This window comes from Podarcis liolepis (assembly GCF_965112155.1).
Source record: "Podarcis liolepis genome assembly, chromosome: 3".
Classification (NCBI taxonomy): domain Eukaryota; kingdom Metazoa; phylum Chordata; class Lepidosauria; order Squamata; family Lacertidae; genus Podarcis; species Podarcis liolepis.
Genome location: NC_139557.1, coordinates 98,674,416 through 98,697,898, shown reverse-complemented (window position 1 = coordinate 98,697,898; position 23,483 = coordinate 98,674,416). Strand labels below are relative to the sequence as shown.

Sequence of the window (23,483 nt, the reverse complement as noted above, 5' to 3'; positions counted from 1 at the left end):
AGCTCTGGAAAAAATAACTGATGCATTGGGTGCCATACAATCACTAAGGGCTCCCATTCTTTCTCCTGTTTATAGAAGAGCCAGGGCCAAACAGAATGCAGTGAGTGATCTGAATGGAATCTCCCACTGAAAAATAGCAATAATTAAAGAATCAAAGCAGACGTAGGGATCTGGATCAGCAGCAATCCTCCTCCCCCTTCCTCTTCCTGACAGCGAAGGGATTGTAGACATTTCTCTGCATTAACTGCAGTTAAAATTCGGTGACACCGTCAGCTTACCTTAATGCTAGTCGACTGCAGCTTCTGGAAAAAATACCTCTGGAATGACAAGGGAACTTTCAGCAAGGCAATGACTGCATTGCATAGACAAGCCGTGTGCTGGAACAAAACAATGCCAAGCCAGATCAGAACTAATCCTTTTTACAGCAGGGATCGGAAACAGAATGTACTTTGTGCATTAGCGTTGCAGTCACTAGTACTTATTAGGAAGCCAAGACAATGCATCATCAAGAATATGGACGAGCGCAGCCCTCACCAGCCTGGGGGGCTTCAGGTGTTTTAGACTACAGCTTCTATGACCTGATGAGAGTTGTGGTCCAAAATGTCTGATGGGCAGCAGGCTAGAATAGCCTACAGAGATGGTGGAAACAAATCCAGTTTCCTTTCTGTATCAGGACAAGAGAGGCATTGAATAGCTCTGAAAATAGCTCTGTAGCAGCTCTAAAGGAATTTGGGGGAAAGTTGTTATTTCCCCCGACATCCCCTATTCCTAAGTGCATCATTTGATCAAGAATATATGGAAAGATCAAATGGCGGCCAATGCAGCCTGGCACATTGGATCTTAAGGCAGGGGCTTCCTGGAGACCAGAGGCCACTAGGAGGAAGAATGCAGCCAAACGGGGCAAGGCAGGGCAAGGCAGTACTGGCTTGAGAGAAACTAAGTAGCAGTGGGGAGTCCCTACAACAAAGAAAGACAAGCCATGAATGGATCTGAAGATTAAATATGGGGAAATTCTGAAGTCTTATGAAAAACGGCTTGTTCTCTAGTCTAGTGCTTTCTCCAATAAAACGAGAGCAAAAATATGGCCAGCGAGAAATTAACATATGAAGAGTCCTGCTGGATCAGGCCAAAGCTCTATCTAGTTCAACATCTCACTTCTCACAGTGGCCAGTGAGATGATTCTGGGAAACCCACAAACAAGAAATTAGGGCAATAGCGGCCCCCTGCTGCTGCTATTTGAATAATTGCTTTTGTTTTCGTACAGGACTCTGCGTACATTTTTATTCATATAAAAATGCATGTCCATATATAATATAACGCTCAACACGCATGGAAGGATAGCAGATTGCTTGCTCTCAAAGAGATCAGAGATATCCTAAAGTCAGTATCTGAAACCCTGGTTCTAGTCGATAGATTAAGCTCATTTAGAACTGTTCTCCGCCTTGTGTTTGGGGTTACATCACCTAGCGCTTGTGTTCTCGGATGACCTGACCCGATAAGAGAAACTCTACACCAGTAAAAAGTTGTACTGAAACACAATCAGCTTCAATGAATGAAGCCAAGGTGGAGCAATGGCAGGTGGCCTCTAGGATGTTCCACACATGAACTTTCTGCATGACAGCCATCACAGCGTCAGAATCAGAAAGGTATTAAATAACACAGCTCCTAGAAAACTGAGTAAAATTATAAGCAGTCAAAAGAACAATGATATAACTCCGCATGTCACTACAAGCTTCATCCCTTTATTTCAAATTACAAATATTTCTGTCTGTTTCTACTGATGTATACCGAAGATGTATATAATGCTTTTCAAGTTGAAGCTTTCCATTCTCAAGTTTAGGAGAGGGGAAAGGGCCACAATCTAAACAGCTGTGGATAAAGAAACATACTACTCATTAAAAAGCATGGCAAATTTTGCTATAGCTGGTCAAAAATTTTGAGAATGAGTCAAGACTTATTACAAAAAAAAATATTTTTTTACTCTTCTGCACGTTCATTAAGCTTTTTAATATGCATGATAATCTCTGGATTATACCTATGTTTGTACTGGTTAATTCATTATACCTAAATATCAATACTGCTTCCACCATTCCTATAGCTTTAGTTAATAAATTACAGATTGAAGCCAAGTCTTGACTTGTCACTTCCACCTTGACCACTGAACAGTACAATCCTATACACGTCTCCTCATAAATAGAAATCTGGCACTGTGAGTCATTAAAAATTATACCCTCTAAGGCATAAAATGAATCTCCAATGTTGCTCTATGGTAGAAACCGATTTTATTCCATCTCTCTGGTTATATGCTATTTGTGACCAATACAAAACCTGGGGTCATCTATCTTTTGACTTCTTGTTTCAAAGGAATGTAAAGAACTACTATTTTAAAAGTCTCTATGACAAAGTGGCTATTACTTGCCATGTAAGACACGGGTGCATATTTTCTGTTCAGTGATTCCACTTCTTCCAGCACATGACTGAACACAGACATCATTCTCCTTTCATATTCACTTGTGGCATGTGCCACTCCAGCAGAGCCATATTCCTGTAAACTAGAAAAGAAATTCACTCTGGTGATGCTCAATGTGTGCCTTTCCCTAACCTTTCCAAAGTGTCTTGGGTATTTTTACACAATGCTTTGGGACTCTAGGCTGGATAAGAAGGTGAGATAAAGATTCTATAAAACCATCATCTTGTCTATATATACTTAACCATTCATGGGGAAACAAATAATTTCCTGGAAATAGCACAGCCTCTCTGACAGGTTCCTTTGTCCTTGTAAATGCTGTACTCCATGGATACCCTCCCCATCTTTATAGGCATTTCACGCTTAATCTGAACATTTCCAATTCACTTAAACATTTCTTCCTTATTCAATTAAAAAAAATAAAAAATCTTGGAATAAATTTGTGACACTCCTGCAAAACAGTTGCTTGTGCATTCAGCGCCGAATTGAACACACAGGAAGTGTCCCCTGAACTGAAAAGGCAGACGGCTCGACTTTGCTGAAGCAGCCGGAAGTGACACATGGAAGCCACCTCCATGCAATGCATTCTCTGCGCTGGTTCACCAAAACGATGATGTGGTTGTTGTGCTTGGCAAGCATGATTTAGATGTTCTGCCAATCAACTTATAACTTTCTGCATCAGGGGCAGGGAACCTTTTCTGGTCAGTGGGCTGGATCCTTCTTTTCCTTCTCCTCTGGACCAAATCTGACATGTGGGTGAAGATGCTGCCTGCCAATCACCTGGCATCACTATCGCCAGGTGATGCTGCGCTCGGAAGCCCCGATCTTCAGGACGTCAAAGTGCAGTGCAGTGCTTGAAAACCTTTTTGCTTGGGTAACGTTTCAGGTTTGGATGTAATGATAAACTGCGGCTAATAGAAAACAGAAGTGACAGCTTCCAATCATTTCTGTTCAGGAGCAGTGAAGAGGAGAGTGAAAATTGCAGGAGCCAAAAGCTGTACACAACATCTGAATCGGGCCTTTGTTTTAAAAAGTGTGTACTGTCTATGTCGATTAAGATCTACTAGGCATCAGTTCAGTCCTGTAATTCCCATGTTTAAATGAGCCATTACTACTTCTGAGCAATTCTTTCCGATTTCCAGTCTCACGAGATCTGATCAACTTACGTTCTATCAACAGAAATCAGAGACAGCCCAAAGGGAGACCTTTTACTAGCACCAAGAAGGCTTACATGGCTATCTTTGTCCCTCGAGAAACTTCATCAAAGTCAATGGCATTACACCAGAGATTAATTATCTGGTTAATTTAGGGGATTTCAAAAGCTAAGGAGGAAAACAGGGACTATTCAAGAGAGCCCAATGGTACTGGGGGCGGGGAGCCCTGGCTTTTTAAGTAAACTTATTTGGAATTTAGTTCCATTGAAATTATTAGTGCTTACATCAAATAGTTTATTTAGGGCCAGGTATACAAGCAATACAAGGAAGAAGTATTTGTCATTTATTTTATTTTTACCTTCAACAAGAGCTTGTGGCATCTCATCTTGAACTATTTCTAAGAATGCCAGGGTTCTCTTAAAGCTTAACGGATGCTTCTCAGTGAGAACAGAAATGACAGACAAGCTCTCCTAAAAGATGGCTTGTGCCACAATAGTGATCTTTCACTGCAATGCACTGATGCACGCTCTTGTCTGTGCTTTAAGTTCACATGGGTCAATGAGGAGGCCCAAGCCAGGGAACTGAATGTGTAATTTAATGACTCTCTTTTCTATGCTTTTTTGCTTTCTCTGTTTTACTTGTAAGCTGCCTTGGGGAAAAGGTGGCAAATAAATATTATTACTATTGTTATAATACTGTAAAACATCCTCTGCAACATTAGGGGTTCCATGGCAGACATGCAAGGTTTCCACAGATGTCAATGTGAAAATCCTTCTTAGAAGGAAGACTGAAAAGCACTAAACTACAGAATCTCAATTTCACCAGGGTGCAATGTCCGCAATGCTTTCATCCCTAGAGAAAAAAATCACTAAGGGTTGTATCCAAAGTGGCAGTAATACGTCTCCAAACAACACAATAATTTCCACTTGTGCAACAGGACTTCCTGCCTCCTTCCCCTGCACACCCCCTAAATATGTTCTGTGGGTTTCTCCATCCACCCAGAGGAGACTGGGAGAGGGTGGAGGGAGAAGAGGAAGCCCTGTTGTGCAAGCTGAAATCTTTACACTGATGGGACATGTTAGTTGGATACAGCCCTGAGAATATTTAAAGTAAGGATTGCCTAGCCAAAATATTATAACCAAATTACTTGAATCTGTATTTTTTCTAAATATTTTCTGCCACTCCCAGCCAGCGTCAGTTAGCTGTTGACTTCCAACTCCTATCAGCCGCAGGCGGAATGGCAAATGGTTGGTGTTGATAGGAACTGAAGTCCAACAACAGCTACAGGTTCCCTCATTCCTGATTTAGCCCAATCATCAACCCACTTTCAGGAAATCAGGACTCCCTTCAAAAGATTTCTAATTTTTGCTGTCCTGATGCCTAGCAATATAAACAATAATATGCTGAATTTTACATTACTACTCTTCCACATGACAAGTTCATGCGCTAGTTCATGCACCTCGTTATCAGCACGGTACAGTGCCGACAGTTTATTTTATTTTAATACTTCTATTAAAATTTTGTTTAAATAAAAAAACTGAAGTATGACGTCACTGTCAAATTTTTAAAAGTATGCAGAAAATTTTAAAAAGCATATGTTTAGCTTTAATTTTGGAGCCAAGGAAAAAGACAAAGTTGCTAAAGAACTAATATGGTTTTTTAAAAAATACTTTCTGAATGACAATAAGCATGCACTATATTTAGTTAATGAATTGCTTCCCATGAAACAGTGCATTTCAGTGAAATGCAGCTGAAGTTTCTTCCAGATGAGCAAATAAACTAAAGGTAATTTGAACGGACTCTTCCATATACTAAAAATGTTTAACTTTGTGCAACTTTATTTCACAGGATCCCTGGCTAAACTACTGCTAGACATTTTCGCCTTGATTAATGGCTACTTAAATTAGAAAATAATGGCAAGACTGGGTGACAAGAGGTTGAAGAAAGTTAAGTCTGCATCATATTTACCTTGCAGATTCAGGATCTAAAATCAGGGCTTCGATTGCATGCGATATCAATAAGCAACCTTGCTGCTGTCTGATGTGATGTTAAAGATGAACAAATGAAATTGGCAAAATCAAATTAATATTGCATGGTTCAGTAAAATAATGGCTGTAAGTTACTAGAATCAGCATGGGCTTCATTTCTGGGGAGATCATAATGCAACATTAATTTAAGCAACTTGATTCTACAGACCACTTCACACATATACCTGGTTTGGATACAATGCTGAACCAGAGTTTAGCCCTATGCAAATGTGCCTAGGGAGGCGTCAGGTTCATGCCCCGCCCCCCAATTTTGGTCATGAACGGGAGATTTGAAACGTTTGGACCCAAGCTATTTATTGGTTTGCCTGCACCCATACTAATCTGCGAACACCACCCTGTTTCGGAAGCTCACTTTCTGTGCCCAACCCTCAGGTCAGCAAGATGGGTGACCATGAGGGAGAGATCCTTGCCTTGCCCATAGTGGCATCATAGCTACAAAGCTTCCTCCCACTGAACCTGTGCCAAATCTCTACATTGCATTGTTTTCCAGAAGGCCCTGAAGAACAGCCTTCTAGGTATAACGTTTGATAGCTAGGTAATAGTCTGACACAATGATATTAAGTGCTAAATTCTGGCTAACAAACTTTGGTGTTTGGTGTTGGCTTTAAAAGGAAACTGGCATGCTGAATTTGTAAGAAAGTTATGTTCGCCCCATGTCCTAAGCTCCAGTAATAAATTCTTAAGAGCCATATTTACAAGGCATATACTTAAGAGAAAAATAACCAAGTCCTGTGCTTTGAAAAGTAGGATACAGCTCCACATTCCTCAAAGTTGCTGAGTCTGCATCAAAGGATGATTGATAGAGATCTCCGTATCTTGCAGCTAGGTTCCTGAATTCTTCCATGGAGAGTTTCATCTGCAGCAGCAAAAGGGGTGGGGACAAAAACAAAGCACTACTCATGATTGATTGCACTGCACTGAACTAATATTTTTATTTCTTTGTATATCCTTGCTCAGTTTTCTCATTTGTTTCCATTAGGTCATAAACTGAAAAGGTCAAACAAATACACCACTGAACCCCTGCACTGAGCCCTCATATCAATGGCTCAACTGGCAAGACTGTACCTTCTCTCCATCCTGTCTTGGGATGCAGGTTCGCCTGAAGCCAACTGAGCTTCCCTGCCTTCTTTGGCTCCCATTAGCAGCCCCTAACATATAGAACCAGCAGGTGATTCTTTGCTAGCTGCTCAGAATCCAATTACAATTTGCACCTCAAACGTATCAGTTCTCTCTTTGCCCTGTTGAAAGTTGCCTTTGCCTCACTTCTTGCACCGTCCAAGTCCCTCCTCCCTGCCAATTTGCTCTTCAGATTTCTCCCTGATCCTGGTTTCACAATCCGATTCCTGCCTTTCCCCCACCCTGCCCATCTAAATTAGGTTAGGCTCTATTAGGAGCAGGGCCTTTTCTATTGTGGAATACTCTCTTCTGTAAGACCTGCCTGGCTAAATCAATTCTTGCTTTTAGGAGGCAAATGAAAACCATGGCACTCTGCCAGACTTGTGGAATCTGAAGGTTGAAATCTCTGATGCTAGATTTTTTTTTAGTATTATTAATTTGCTCTAGTTTGTTTTATGAATTTTCAAAGTGTATTTTGTGGCAATTTTGGAGGATCCTTGTGTGCCAAAATGCAGGGTACTCATTTATGGGACAAAGCAATTCAGTGGGGTAGGGAAAATCCAAAACCTTTCCAGTCTCATACCATCCCAGGCAGAAGGTCAAGGGGGCCGATAGAGGGAAAATAAACTCCACAGTTGATATATTTTCCCCTCCCTTATGAGGGTTGTGTTTGTATGTTGGAGAATGGGTCAAAATAGCCCACATAATGAGTCATTGTGAATACCCCTAACTATGGCTTGATGTGACGACTGAACTGGGTCAATGTATATCTGATCTTATGCACACTGAAGATTGTTTTTGGCTTACTTATCATGGTTTGTTGAACTAAAACAAACCACCACCCCCAGTTCTGGCATTCTTGTAAGCCAGAGATTTTGTTTAGTTTCCTCCATGCACTAGGAGGGAGGAGCAAAGGGGACAAGATTGGAGCATTCACTGTAAGAGATTAACTCTGGTGCAAGCAAGACTAAAGCAGGGCTGGAACATCTTAACAAATCAACTGCCATATGAATTCTGTGAAGTGGAAGTGTTAACATGCCCCAGAAGGCAAGCAAGGTGGGGAGACTAAGTACTTCCACTGGGTGTACCTTTCACAGAAAAAGCTATGTTTCTGGCCTCCATATAAGGTAGAACCTTTAGCAGGGCACCATGAAACAGACCTTACTATGCTAAATCAGAGATGGGGAACATGTAGGCCTCTAAATGTTGTTGGATCCAGCTCCCATAATTCCCTGCCAGTGTGACCTGTGGTTGGGGATGATGGGAGCTCATAGCTCCTGGGCACAGGCCTAAACAATATTCTTTCTGCAGAAGGTCTGTACCTTTTCAACATGTGGCTTCTGCCCATTGCAAAAGGAGCCTCATCCTTTAATGATCGGCTGAATTGCAGCTACTGGTCACTTTTTTGGTCAGTGTTCACTGTTCATTGTTTTCATCTCAGCACACCAAGCCAAGTAAAAATATAATTGCACGTTCATAACAGGGACAAACTGGAGCACATGCCTGGTTGGAAATGCGTCCACACCGCTGAAGGTCACTGCCTGAGGTCATGACAATGGTTGTGGCAATGGCAGGTGGAGGACTAGTCTTCAGGCTATTACAAGTGCAGATGAGCTGAGAGAAAGCCTGAAGGAGGTCAATCCGGAGTTTGACAAACCCGCACTGAAAGCTCAAAGGGTTAAGGGGTGTGCTGGCAGCCTGAAAGACAAACAAAACACAGAGTCAGAACTTTGAGACTGGTGACCCAAGCCAAAAGCCACTGAAGAATGCCCTTTCAATTTTAGAAATCATTTCTCTAGAAGAACACTTTGTTTAGATAATGTGGGATATTTGTGGGATTATGTATTAGTATTCAGAAGAACATTCCACGGGTGAACTTTATGGATGACAGCTCCCACAGATATTCAGAAGTTGCTACTGCTGCTTGGAGCAGGGGGATAGACTTTTACAAGATTTAGATTCATAAGGAAACGTACCGTATTTTTTGCTCTATAAGACTCACTTTTTCCCTCCTAAAAAGTAAGGGGAAATGTGTGTGCATCTTATGGAGCGAATGCAGGCTGCGCTGCTATCCCAGAAGCCAGAACAGCAAGAGGGATCGGCTGCTTTCACTGCACAGCGATCTCTCTTGCTGTTCTGGCTTCTGAGATTCAGAATATATTTTTTTCTTGTTTCCCTCCTCCAAAACTAGGTGCGTCTTGTGGTCTGGTGCGTCTTATAGAACGAAAAATACGGTAATTTAGATTAGCAGTGGGTAGAGTTCAGGCCTGTGAGATCTACTTTGTTTTTTACAAGTACCGCAAGAATTACCAAGTCCGATGCAAAAAACAGCAGAATCCCCAACCTGTCAGTATCTCAGGCCTTCTAAGTCAGTCCTTAGATCCACTCCACCCAATTAGCTCACCCAGCTCATGGAGATACATGCCAGGTCAGTTCCCTCATCCACAATTAAATCAGAAGGTCCAGCAGATGAGAAGCTTCATATGCAAAAGACCCAGGATTGGGGAGTCCAGAGATGGGCTATCTGTAACCCTGCTAGAACCAATGACCCCATCCCTCCACCCCGTCACATCTCCCTCAAACTCATAATCACCCCAATAGAGGTCTCCGCCAAGTAGAGCAAGGTCCTAATTTCCAATACCTCCTTTCTCTCTGCACTAGGCACCTTCAAAAATTCATCATCATGCAAGCATTACGATAATGTGTGGCCAAAGCTGAAGGAAAGGGAGAAGCAGCTGTGTTTTCCAGTGCCAATTTTAAAAATGAGCAGCCAGAATAGCAGAAGATTTCTAAGGAAGGATATAAGGATATGTATTTGTCCAGCCTTTGTGAAGGATGATATTCTGATCCTAGACTGGCTTGAGAACCCAAGTTAAGGGCCAAAGAGGTAAAGGGAGACAGAGGAGAAAGAAAAGGACAGAGCTTATGCACAAAGAGGACATTTGTAAATGGCATGTAGACACACAGCTTGTACGCATTCAACAGCAATACTTTCTGAATTAACATATTTGTCAGAGTTCTGCGGATGTCCAAGCTAATAAACAAAGCTCTGTGATTTCCATATACAAAGGGCACAATAAAAGACACATGAAACAACCAAATCAGTATTTGCCCAGAGAGATGAACAAACTGCTTAGCTGCCTTTTTAAAGCTTCATAAGAAACAATTACTAGGTTAATAAAAGGCTCAAACTAGGGCACATACATTGCAAAGGCAACCTAAAACATCCATTTTCTCATACTGTGGTTCTTCTATTGAAACGGGCACTATTTTTGTCACGATAAGCAATTAAATACATTTTCTGCTCCATATAAACCAAGCTCTATCTTATTTCTGCTTGCCTGAGCTGACAAATTGCCTTCTTCTGGAGTCAGAAATGTTCACGCACACATTGTGCAACACAGGACTGCAGCAATTCAATAGAACTGGCAAGTTAAATAAGCCTTGTGCCTGTCTTCTTCCTACCACATCAAGGGACTGACTTTGAAGACAATGTATTTATATCCTGTAATTTTTGAGATTTAAGTTTGGACAAGCTGTGTCTCACCACAACATGTATCCCTCTCAAGGTGCTTTTTTGCAGGCTCTCCCCTGAGGAGAAAATGGCTTCTCTGGCTCTTTGAATAGCCATGGCAATAAAAAATCAGGACAGAGGATATAGGGCCATTCCTATCCTCACTACAAACCTGCGAGGTAGACCTCTTGGTCTGCGAGAGACCAAGTCAAATTCACCTCTGGGGTGAGGCTGGATTGATCTCTGCCTGCCTGAATTCAGTCCAATGTTCTAACCACAACAACATACTGAACTGAGCAAAGCTTTGAAAATGAAGAAGCTTAAGAATGCATATTCATCACTTGGCCACGTCTCATGCTTCCCACACCCATTTTAAGTGGTAGATCCAGAATTTCTTGGATTGGTTATTTATGTCAGAATAAGCTTATGCAACATGGTCCATAATAAGGTCAAGCCGAGCCTCCAACATATTAATGCAAATAATCCACAAATGATGTCGCTGTTCATGTAACCAAAATACAAATTAGTTGCTGTTTCTCTACTGCATAATATATTTCCAGTGCAGCAGGGCAAGTCCCTCTCCCTGGCTAAGCATTTCAAGAATGCAGAACACAGTTCCATTCCGGCAAATGCAACCAAAGGTAAACAAAAGGGGAGGAAAGGTCTTCGTTTTACGGAAGAGAACTCTGGTGACTCTTGGCTGATTGCACAAGGAATCCGAGATCATTCATACTGCAGCCAAGACTGCTATTGTTCAATCTCTGCCTCCTGTGCACTCATGTGATGATAAATGTTAATGTGAGCATGAAAGCACTGGGTTCATACCTACTCTGTCAAACAGCAGTAGTTTACTGGTTTAATTATTACAGGAGTAAGCTACCTTACTGATGAAATTATTGCTGGAGTCTTGCACTGCCAACATGCCAATTCGGTAGCGACCAATCCACTCAGATGGCCATGTAGACAGAAAGAAGGTGAAGATCTTAAACGCTAAAGTTCTTGCTGGAATAAGCTACTGCTGCTTAAGAAAGTAGGTGTAAGTGCAACATTTGTTCTTCCAAGACATTTGAAGAAGAGTCTAGTTAGAAATGGCAGTGAAAAAGGACAATGCTTTAACCTACAGGTCTGCAACAAGTAAAGGGGGGCGGGGAGAATTCACACTGACCGTTAAGGATGCTATTCCTTTGTGGTAAGATTTCAGTGACTCAGCAATACAGGAAAGTGCTGAACTATAATCATCCTTTTGCAGCCCTGTCAGGCACTGCTCTGCATGGGAGAACTCCTTCAAGCTGTTTAGCCAGAAGTAGAAGTGCTCTGAAGCCACCTGAGTCAGCAAGCTTTGATACAGCTCTCTGGCCATGCCATGGTTACCCTGTGCGGGGCAACAAGAGAGAGATTTACAGAACAAAAACAAAACTCTGCACTTAAACCAAACAATAAAACAGGATCAGAATAATATGAAATCGTTAAAAACATTTCAAAGTCATTCTTGCCATTTAAAGCTTTAATATATCCCACAAGTGGAACCTTGCTGAGAATCTTGCTCTCCCCACTGAAAGGCCTTAGTCTTTCCCAATGAAATCTAAAATAGTGCCCCTGCTAAAGATGAGTGCTCCAATTAACAGCTGCCAAAATGGGACTCTACAAAATGGTTTCCAGACCCTACCATGCCTCCAATGAAATCAGCTGACTTTTTTGTTGTTGTAAAATTAGCTGAGGGGAATTGGTCCATCAATAGCTGGAATCTGGCAGGTAGAATTGTTTTAATTTAGCGTGCTTTCACATATTTTAACTCTACCCCTTATTCTTTAAAAAAGACCCTAGTACGTGGGGAGGGGAATGCAGCCACTTTGGATCACGTAGGTGGGGCAGCTATCTCCCCAAAAGGTTACAGTCTTCATGGGGAATTGAAGGAGTACAAAGAGTTACTTTCAACTCAGTCAATTAGCCCTGCTTATTGGGGAAACCTGAATTATAAATTATGGATCACACATACCATTCTGGAAGCTTGTCTGGCTATCCTGTAAGCTGTCCATCCATTGGAGACATTTTCAAGCTGTTGTTTGATAACAGTTTTCACTTCAGAGGATAAAGTCTTCTGGCTGGCAACAAATATCACAGTAGCAAGAGATACCTAACAAGGAAAGAATAGGGCAAAGCTGAATGAAAAAATAGATCACACAGTCCCTAGCCACAAACAATGTGGAATCATATTCTGCCATCACCAGCATGAGTTTTGGTCTCATCAGGTCCACACACACACACACACCCCACTTGCACAATGAATACAGTCATACCTCGGCTCCTGAAAGCCTTGCAAGTCAAACATTTTGGCTCCTGAACACCGCAAAGCCAGAAGTGAATGTTCCAGTTTACGAACGGTCTTTGGAATCCTGCAGCCAATCGGAAGCCGCGCCTTGGTTTCTGAACATTTTGGAAGTCAAACAGACTTTCAGAACAGATTCCGTTTGACATCCAAGGTACGAGACTGTAGTTATGTACCTGGTTCACTAGTAAATTTACTAGTAAAAAACTAGTAAATTTGCCTTCCAATCAGAATCACAATGACAAATTAGGATCAAACTGCAATGCAATCCTGGTTTGTGGGGAAACGGCGGGTTACACAAACCATAGTTTACTAGGTTTAGACAAAACAGCATTGCTGCTAAACCAGGAGTGGTAAGTACTTTATTCAATCTCTGACCACAACATGAGGAATATAGAAGGGGAAGGCAGAGTCCAAGGTTCATACTCTGTAAACCACGGTTTAGTGCTACATTTGAATAGTTTCTGTTACTTTATTTGAAAGGTTAACCACTCTAATACCAAACACAGTTCCAATAGAGCTTAGGACCCAGTCCAACACTCTTGAGCTTAGATACATTTATCTCCAGTAAAGTCTCATGGATTTCAGTGGAAATTGCTTGCAAGTGGGTCTGTCTGAAAAGGATTGCAAGCTTTGGCAAGTAAACATGGGGTTATATACAACTGGATCACTGAAATTAATGTGTAGGTCTAGCTTAAGGCCACTGGTTTCAACTGGTCTACTCTGAGAACAACTTAGCTGGATACAACCAATGGTAGTGAAATGGCTTTATGCCCTCATAAAAGCCCTGCTAAATCAAACTACAAATCAGCACCTGTGATCAGTCAGGTATCACCAGAAGGGCATTAAAACAACAGCTCTGCATTACTGCTTTGCAACTTGCATTCAGCATTGCCTCATGGCTAATGATTGATGTGATAATTTGCTTAATCCCCCCTTTAAAGCCGTCTAAGCTAATGTCACCTTCACATCTGTAGCAGGAACCCCCCACCCCAATCATTCAGTTTGTACAAACTTCACACACACTCACACTCACACACTACATACGCCACACTTCTGTTATAAATTCAGAGAAAAAACAACCATACATCGGATTTGCACTGTTCCACTTTTATTTTACTCCATATGACAAGGACTATCAAAGGGGGGGTGGCTTGGTTCTTGTCAGCCATAATCCCTTCACCATCCCAGCACATCCACAGGAGCCCTGCCCAGTTGCTATGCCAACCCTGATGGTCCTAGACAGAAGACCATCAAGATCACAAAGAACTTGCATATGAGAGTGGATTCAGCATGGACTGAAACAAAGGGCAATGATCAGATCTTCCCTCTGGGGGCAGGAAACTGCCAACTCCCCTTTGTCTCCTGGAAGTGACTCATGGGGAGGGGGAAAGGAGGAACCAGCCAGGTGACAGGACACTCAGGTTACCACCACAACTCCTCCCTCAACCCCTCCTTTCTGTAATGTATGCATGATGTTTCTGGGGGTGGGCTTCACCTAGAGGATGGGAATTCCAAAAGTTTTTATAAGGTCTTGCACACCATCTTTCTGGGTCTTTCCTCTCTTTTGCAAGTGAGGGGAACACCCTGTTGCAACAGTTCAATAAAGGCCAAGCCTACAGGCTGCTGTTTTGCTCCAAGTTATCCTGGTTGGTGTCTTTATTTTGTCCAAGGGAGCCCTCGGATTTTTCCAGTAACACATCTTATGAGCACAATTCCATAAATTATGTGCTGTCTGAAGTGCTTCTTCTCATCTGTCCTGCATCTACTGCTAATCAATTTCACCGACTGATCCAATTTCTAGTCTTATATGAGGGCAAAAAACCTGCTTTCTCCACACCATATATAATTTCACGAGTCTCTACCATGTCCAACCTTTAGACATGCTCTTTCCTAAACAAAAAGGCCTTTTCTGGTACAGAAGGTGTTCTAACCCCTTGATTTTGGTGGTCCTTTTCTACACTTTCCCATTTGTTAAGCTTCTGAGGCTTACAAAGATATTAAGAAGTAGAAAAACATTCAACAACACAGTCACAATAAATAACTGGAACAAAATTACATGAAAATATCGTATAGCAAACAACAGGCTGTTTCAGCCCTCTGCCCATTATATCTGAAATACCTTTATCAGTTTCACACACAGCAGTGTGTGGGATCAAGGAGTTCTTCCCAAAGCCTGTTCCCTGTGCATCAGCAAGATTGCTGAGGGAACTTCCTCTCTGCCTTGGCTAGCATTGGCAAGGCAGTTTGTGCATGTTTGTTCACACACAAGCACTTTCGATTGAACTGTCTCAATGTTTCCCGCCCGCACTAGTGGGTGGTACTTGATGGCAATGTGTTCAAATGCTGAGTTGTTGCCTGCTGCCCTCAACTGATACTTGCACACCCTCACTGAGGTTCAGAAACCTGAGCTCTGCTGTGCGCAAATATCTGTTCACGTGCATGCAACACCCCTCTCTCTCTCTCGATACATGTTTTCTGATACGGAAGACTTTCACAAAGCAGGTTTAATTATATGTTCATTTGTGTTGCCTGAGCCCACCAAAGAGTGCCTTACCAACGGAAGCAGTAGAAGGGGTGATTATGGCACCCAGCAAAACATCACCACATGTATAAAAAACCGCACCCACATAATGCGCTTCAACACCTCCACAGCTGAGTAAAGTCGCTCCCCAACCCACATTATCCGTGGATTGGGCAAGATTCAAATCAAATGGGGTGTGCATAAGGGCTGCCACTTGGATAAGGTGGGCAATACAAAAACCATGCAGACACGGGATGCATCAAATCCACTTTGAGCTGTCCTGTCTACAGCCATGGTGGAAATGGGTAAGACTTTTTCCAGTGGTGCTGTCATTTCCAGGCCAAGCTGACCACCCATGTAAAACAAGTGCCACCTACTGGACTGAAGGAGGATTAAGATTAATAAGACTGCAGATATACTCCTAAATGGATGTGTTTCAGGTTTGGGATGCAGACTTTTCACTTTCCTTTACTGGCTGAAAAATACAAACATCTGTTTGATGCTTACTTAATAGAAGTTAAACAATTTAACATGCCACTCCTCTGTACCATCAAGTTCAATTGGTTTTTTTTTCATTTACAGTATTAAAAATGCTCTCTTCCTCTCTCTCTCTACACACACACACACACACACACACCTCTTTCAGTAATCACATTGACTTCATGAAATCCAAGGTGTCCAGTAACATCATTATTTAATTAAAAAAGCCAACTGTCTATCTAGCACCTCATCTAGTAGCCAAACAAGCTTCTCTACTGACTGAACATTCAGTTGATATCTAAAACAGTGCTCTGATGCTAATCCCTCATATTTGTTAGACAGAAGCATTTTGGCTTTGAAAATTATGGGGTTATTTGAAAGCATCATGACTAGTGGCAACCATAGGTTAGATGAAGGATAGGTCTGCCCAGATATATGCTTTCAAACTTGTTGGACCAGTGGTTTGTCATAATGTGCTTTCACTCTCTCACAAGTTCATAGACACATTCCTCCAGTACCACAGGCAGGAAACGAGAAGCAATGAAATCCTTTCGTGTAAAATTGTTATCCAAAACCACTATGCATTTCTCTACAACACTAATGTTGTATTTTAATCTTGTTTTTAAGTTGTATTCATTCAACTTGTTTTTATTATTGCTTGTGAGCCGCCCTGAGCCCAGCCTTGGCTGGGGAGGGTGGGGTATAAATAAAAAAATATTATCATTATTACTATTATTACAACAGGTTTGATAACCAAAAATGAAAAGAGAAGTAACAAGTCTTTTAAACGTGAATGCTAACCCTGTGAAAGAATGGGACAGAAGAAACATGGCAAAGGATACAAGGATACAAAAAAAGAGAAAGAAACCCCATGATGAGAAGAGAAAGCAAAAAACACAGCAATGTTGTGACTGCATCATGGTTTTCCCTGCAATGAGGTAAGTTGACTGTTACACAACATGTAATACTACATGTTTACAAAATGGTTATTCAATCCAATGATACCAAGGACCAGTTTGCTATATCTGGAATCAATGTTGCTTACTAAAAGCTCTTGCTGTTTATCAGATGCAGATCGTCCAATCACTTTATAGAGATCCATCAGGTCCCCCAGCATTCCGTCTCCCAAGACCGGTAACTGCATGGCAATGGCTGCCAAGCAGTGGCACATGAGAATCCTGGCAGCATCTTGAGCGCTGTGCAGCTGTGTCAACAAGGACTCCACAATGGACTGGCTCAGGTGGGGGCGGCACTTGGCCAGCTTCACCATGCAAGTGAGTGCTATCTGCATTTGGGGAAAACAAAAAACGCTTGTTTAACATTCATCGCAAATCTATCAAATGCTACTCGTTTTTGGTCACAACATTCATGTAACCATGAAGGTGCAAAATAAAGGATAAACCAAAAAACACAAAGGCATTCTGCCAAACCACCAAACCCTCTAAACTAAAGAACATGCAGGGAGGATTCAGATTTAGGAAGTGCACAGAGAGAGGAGAGGGAATGGAAGTTACGCTGCAGAGCCAGAAGTCCTTGCATTAATGGAAATGTTTTGTTGGATACTGCCCTTAAGCTTCTGTACAGCAGACCCTTCCAGCTTAGGGAATCATCAGCTGCTTCTGAACTTAAAACTAAGCTGGGCTGATTATATCCTGCCTAAAAAGGATAAACTGTGTTTAGCTTAAACTATGATTCATTGGAAGAAGCCAGGATCGAACTGTGGTTTATGTGGTTTAAACGTAGGATAGCACTCTAGTCCCATCTCCGTTCTGTTTTTACAAAGATGAGACTCATGCTATATACAGTCAACACATATGACTACTTATTGTATGGAACGACAATGAGACAAACTACATATTCACCTATCCCAAGTATTTTTCCTGACTACCTGCTCCACAAAGGGCGTTAACTCATTTGCATGTCAGTCCTCACTCTTTGGTTATATGGGGTGGCCAGTTCACAAGAGCACAGTGAGGCAAATGTTGGGCTACTCCGGACTTGCTAACTTAATGAGTCCTGCCCTTGATCTGCGTGCATTCTGTAGTGCTTGGGCATTTATTTCTATTTTAAGTAGTTAGCCAGACCACAAAAAGCGGCCCCACTAAAACAACCTGCATTGCTCTTACATAGATTAATATGGAAGACAACTGGGTTGGTGGGGGTGGATTTATTATTTACCTTTAAGGTCGCTTGAGTACCTGGACTGCTGTCTTGACTACAAAGAACAAGGAGGGATTCGAGGCCAAAGACAGCATCCTGCTCCAACGGCAAAAGATCTAGGACAAAGATATAAACTTTAATTCCTGACTGTTTTAATACTAGCCACTGTGGTCCTCATGGCCATGAAAGAGAACAAAACATTTCCCCTTTAACATAATTTGGAAATCTGGGATCTAGAAATGCCTTGATGCAGTAATACAGCACAGCCGAATGAGTTTCAAATAAATTCCATCAATTTTAAAACACCAAGAACTCAAATGCTGTCAGTTCTAGCTTGCATGCATTTCTTAATGTTAGGGAGGAAAAAATGGTGAAATGAAAAACAAACCAAACCACATGACCATTAGATTTGGCTATAAACTGGAAGGCAGCAACACCATCTTAAAATTTCTCTTTTATTACATTGGCAGAGAAATGATCAGAATGTCTGCAGTTCACACCCAGTCAACTCAAGAGCAGTGCACTGATTTACATTAGGATGACCATGCTTAGCTCTCATTCCAACAAAATACTGCATAAGCTATGGAAAAATAGTGAAAGTAAACAGCAATTACTTGAGCTCTCTAGTTTAGCATCAAAGGTAGACGTCCACATGAGTTCAACTTGTTTCCAAAGGAAAACACAGCACATTACATCAAACATGGGGAGATATACTGTGACACCCACCCACCCATCCTTTTAGAATTACCTTTTTCCTGGCATGAAGCAGCTATGTTTGTCAGAACTCGGACTCCATGAGCCGCAATACCCTGGTTATTATGGTAACAGCATTCCTGTGCTAGTTTGACTATATCGGATGATCTTGTTGTCGTAGCTGTTGCTCCTAAGGGAGAAATAGTAGGGTACTTCTAAACAGCAAAGCCTTGTTCATTACATGCTTACTTATTACATATTTTCTTTTCCACAGTTTAAGAGCAAGGGAAAAATAGGAAGATGGTCTGGTTATAAGCATTGCCTAAGCTCCAACTAAGCTATAAAGGGGTATTTATTTTAGTAACAATAACGCCACCCATCAGACTGGGTTATCCCAGCCACTCTGGGTAGCTTCCAACAAATTAAAACACAGTAAGACATCAAACATTAAAAACTCCCTATACAGGCCTGCCTTCAGAGGTCTTCTAATAAGAAGTAAGACTAGTGTAGTGCATCCATCTGAGCAAGTTGCAAAGCTTCCAGAAAGGGAAGCAGCAGCACAAGTCCCTCTCTAAATTTCCTTATTTCTCAGTACCTCTAGAGGCTTTGGGGAAGGGGATGCTGCTGTCATTTTTCAGCTTCTTCAATGCCTCAATGAAATATGACTCTGTCCCTCCCACCCAAGTGATTTGTTCGTGACAGAAGTCCTGGGGGGTTGGGGGCCCAAGAGCTGAGTTTTTGCTTTATCGTGAGCATTTTTTTCAGAAACAGCATGCACAGGAGAAGGGAGGGCCCAAAGATGACTACAAATAATGTTGGCTCTTAAGCCAACATGGTAGAACCTGCACAGAACTATACTGCTCTTCCAAAACACAGAACAGCCAGATGGACACTATCCACATCCATCTTATCTCAAATTTATGCAAGTTCCAATCACTACAATATACCCTAGATTCCATCAGCCCCTCATTTATTTTTAAGTGAAATGGTAGACACTCCACACCCTTGCAGAAAAATAGTTTGCAGGGTGGCTTTGGGATCCTCATCGTTTCTCAGTCTACCTTGCTTCAGGGGGCTTGTTTCAAGGTTGAAAGACTGTTCCAAGTTCATTGGAGAAGGAGCGGAATATGAAGACAACAAATCATTCATTCAGATTCAAAGAGCTACCAAAGATAAGTGGGTTTAAACTCCTCCAAAATCAATAGACCTTCACATAAACCAAATCAGGACTCCAAACACAGAATGCATCAACAATCTGATTAACTTAGAGACCATCCTGAGACATAGCTGGAGAGCGGAGGATGGTTTAAATCAGATGTACCAATCAGTTCATGCAATGCTGTGTGTAGCGAAAACAGCAACCCAGGCAACTAAAAGGTAAATAATGTATTCTATCTTATTGTCTAACATATTAATTCATGCTAGGGAAGTGCAGGTTTTAAAATGATCATATGCAGAGAAGAAGGGTGTCAGAGAATACTAATGTGGAAGGCAACTGTAGCACGGGACTAGTTTCTTGGTTTATAATTTCGGTCATTATCGTAGTCTTACAATGCGATTAAAATTAGCTCTGCAGTTTTTGAACTGCTGCAGTGCCTTCCAAGGAAACACACTTTTCAACATTATTTACAGTGTTCAAAAGACTGAAAAGCACCACTTATACTAATATCTGCAACAACACCAGGGAAAAATTGAAAGTGTGCCAAAATTTGGCTGATCTAATCTATTCCTACCTGGAGCAATGCTGAAGTACTGTTTGATGGCTATTGTCCCCGACAGTGTGGAAAGTACAGATAGCATGCCTAGTTTCATACTGTCATAAGGAGTTTGAAGAGCACATTCACATAGTGCCTAAAAGCCAGGAGATAGAACAATTTTAGTACAAGGAAGGAAAATGAATTAAAAATTATTAACATGTGTTCATCACGCTTGATTCACACGTATACATAACATTTACATAACAGAAATGTAATAAAATATATAATAGTAAATAATAATAACTTGATGATTCCTGATTGAGGATGCAAGGTACCTCCATGGTGGGGGGGGGGGGAATTATTAGTAACCGTAAATACTTGGCAATTGTATAAGGCCTGGGTATTCAAAATTCTTCACAAACATTATCTCAGCAGTCTTTATAATAACCCTATAAAGCTGTTCAACATTATCCGCATATTGTAGGTTGTGGAGCTGAGAAAGAGAGAAAGCATCTTGCCTAAGGCTGCCCAATGAGGAGAAGGCAGATTTGTTCTCTGTTGCTCCAGTGGGCAGGACCTAAACTAATGGGTTTTGAAATGGCAAGAAACATAATTTCAGCTAAACATCAGAGGGGAAAAACACGTCTTAATGCAAAGAGCTGTTTGATAGTGGGAAAGACCACCTCAGGAGGTAGCCAGCTCTCCTTTTCTGGAGCAATTTAGGCACAGGAACAATGTCTTCTCTTGTAACAGATAACCACCAAGGGCCATTTCAGCTCTAAATTCTATAATTCTACACTATTGGATTTGGGGAGGTATCCCACATTCCATTAGCTCAAGGATTTCTTTTTGCGCAACAGAACCGCCTCCCCCTCCTTTCTCTGCATGTGCCTCCACCCTCTCCAAACCCACTCTTGAAGATTGGGGGGAAACCCAGAACAAATTTACGGGGTGCCTGGAGTGAGGTTGTCCCACTGTGCAGCCGAAAGTCCTTGAGCTGATGGAGTGAGTGTGCTGAATAACACCCTTGAATTTCAGGCTTCCAGGCTCACAGCTCAATAGCTCTTAGTCACTACACCATGCCAGGTCCTGTTTGAGGTTATGTGAGGTGACAGGTAAGCTTTACCTGTGGTCTTTCTCACATATGATGGCTGCCTCAAACATGCAAGTCAACATTTGTTACTGGAGCCATGGGTGATGAACATGCCAGTATGAAATCAATCAGAGAAGCTGTGGTTGGTCATGAGAATCAGTGTGCTATGCACTTCACTAAGTCAATTATTTTTGAGCTGCATTACCAGCCTGGTATTTCCCATTCATTCACACCAGGAAAGGAAGTGTCATTCCATGCAAGTATATGTCTCTCAACTGGGAAAGATTAAATGTCACTGTGAAGTACACTGGTAGCTTCCTTTGTGCTGCTGCAGGAGACAGAATAAAATCCTATGCACAACATTCACTAACGTGGCATCATCATTTAAAGGTCAGGTACAACTGAATGCATTTATAGCCCCTGCCCCCTTCTAGGTAAAATGCTTCTCACTTAAGCAACACACTTCAGGGGTAAAAAAGCGAAAGGAGGGAGAAAGTCTCTGATATGTCTTGGTAGCCCACACAACCTAAGGAACACAGAAGCCTCAAAAATAAGCACAGAGCATCTCTATCTGCCCTTAACTAGTATCAGCAGCTGCTGCTGATATGCAACAAAAGTTATTTTCCTGTTGGCAAACTTTCATAGGCATAGAAAAAATAGTTTCCTTTTAGAGCAACAGTCCTTACTAAGTACTGACTTGTTTATTTGTTCTGAAAAGTAGTCTTACTAGTGGCCTAATAAAAGGTGATGCAAGACCTGGTGGAAGAACCTTCTCCCCTCCGTACAAAAGGGGGGGGGGAGCTAGATAAGACAGCATCTGCATGGAATAAAGCATGCAAAGCATCTTTTCCGGCATCAGATTAGAATAATCTATTCTAGCTGTCATTTTTTTATTTTTACAGAATTAATGATGCTTGAGTAGAGATTGGATGTGGAAGAAAGGAAAAATAGGGCAGGAGGAGGAAGTGGCAAGATTAATGGAACAGACAGATGTGTGGGGAAGGAGAAGAAACTATGCAGGCCAAAAGAAGTCACAGACAAATCTGTTCTAATTTTGGCTTTTCAGCAGATAGCGCCTGTGTATTTCAAAGTTTCACCCACCTCCGTGGGTGAAAAGAAAAGCTTTAAGAACAAAATAGAATTCTGAAGACAGTCAGATTTTCAATATGCAGAAAACAAAGAAAGTGTCGAATGTCCAACTAAGGCAAGGGGGAAAGACCAGATTTGTTTATGTTTTAAATGGAACTGTGTATGTTACACCCATCAATAGAACCCCTCCAATTCACTGATGAATTTCCTTGCCATTGCTATATGATGCTCCAGTGCTTAACAGAACTCTCTAAAGAAATTACATTTGTTCCTTTCATCACAACACGCTGGACAGAAGAAACACCCAATATTGTGCTAGCCTTTTGGAACTCCCATGCACAAAGAAAAAGAGTTCCTTTCATGCACAACCACAAATTACAGAGAAAATGAAAATGAAATTTGATTGTGCCCCTAGAGTGTTTAAAACTAAATAAATCACTCAGTTTGCCATTGTCTTCTAAAATAGGTAATACAGTACCATACTACATTGATCTCAGCAGTCAGAATACACCTTATAGGAAAGTTAAAGACTTGCAGTCATCTTTCACATTTTCCCACCACTTCCTCTAGTTTTTTATCAGGAAACCACATTATTGACATTTTGCAAGAGTGATATAAATCTTTAGTAATCTTCAGAATAGTGACCAAAGGCAGAAATCCCTCTTTCCGTGTCACAGATACAAAACCAAATTGCCCAGGCCCTACCTTCTTCCCAGATCTATGGGAGCTGGTTATATTTGCTCAGCTTTGAACCCTAGCTCAAATTCAGCACTCAGCAGCACATTCAAATAATAAAGCATGTCATATCCCATATATTCAGCCCGTATGTTTTCATTTTCTCATGACCCTTTCCTTGTTAACTCTTCATATTAACCAAAATAAAATGAAAATCCAGCTTTCCAAGACTTGCATCAGTATTTGCACTCAGTTCCTTTCTTAAGCTTATTGTTCTACTCGAAGGCCAGGACAAACTCGTATTAGGCAATAGTATTAATAAAATACAAAACATCCATCCATAATATAAAGCACTTTGTCAAGTTCCAGAGTGCTAAAACAGTTTCCCTTGTGCATTGCTGATAGCTCCAATTCTAATACAGTGGTGCCCCGCAAGACGAATGCCTC

General features: G+C 41.5%; 1 protein-coding gene across 2 annotated transcripts in view; it reads right to left on the bottom strand.

Moving 5' to 3' along the window:
- Positions 1-23,483, bottom strand: part of INTS7 (integrator complex subunit 7) — a 45,581-nt gene that overhangs the window by 5,676 nt on the left and 16,422 nt on the right. The window contains exons 8-18 of one of the 2 annotated variants that reach the window (XM_083494252.1): positions 20,216-20,333; positions 18,538-18,672; positions 17,808-17,905; positions 16,675-16,914; positions 12,296-12,433; positions 11,465-11,671; positions 8,289-8,483; positions 6,422-6,525; positions 5,590-5,658; positions 2,420-2,552; positions 279-377 (exon numbers count right to left, since the gene is read on the bottom strand). In XM_083494252.1, coding sequence (XP_083350378.1) covers positions 279-377; positions 2,420-2,552; positions 5,590-5,658; positions 6,422-6,525; positions 8,289-8,483; positions 11,465-11,671; positions 12,296-12,433; positions 16,675-16,914; positions 17,808-17,905; positions 18,538-18,672; positions 20,216-20,333 — 1,536 coding nt within the window. Of the gene's footprint in view, positions 1-278; positions 378-981; positions 1,048-2,401; positions 2,553-5,589; positions 5,659-6,421; positions 6,526-8,288; positions 8,484-11,464; positions 11,672-12,295; positions 12,434-16,674; positions 16,915-17,807; positions 17,906-18,537; positions 18,673-20,215; positions 20,334-23,483 lie in introns of those variants that run through there. The other variant, XM_083494253.1, reaches the window with a different exon arrangement.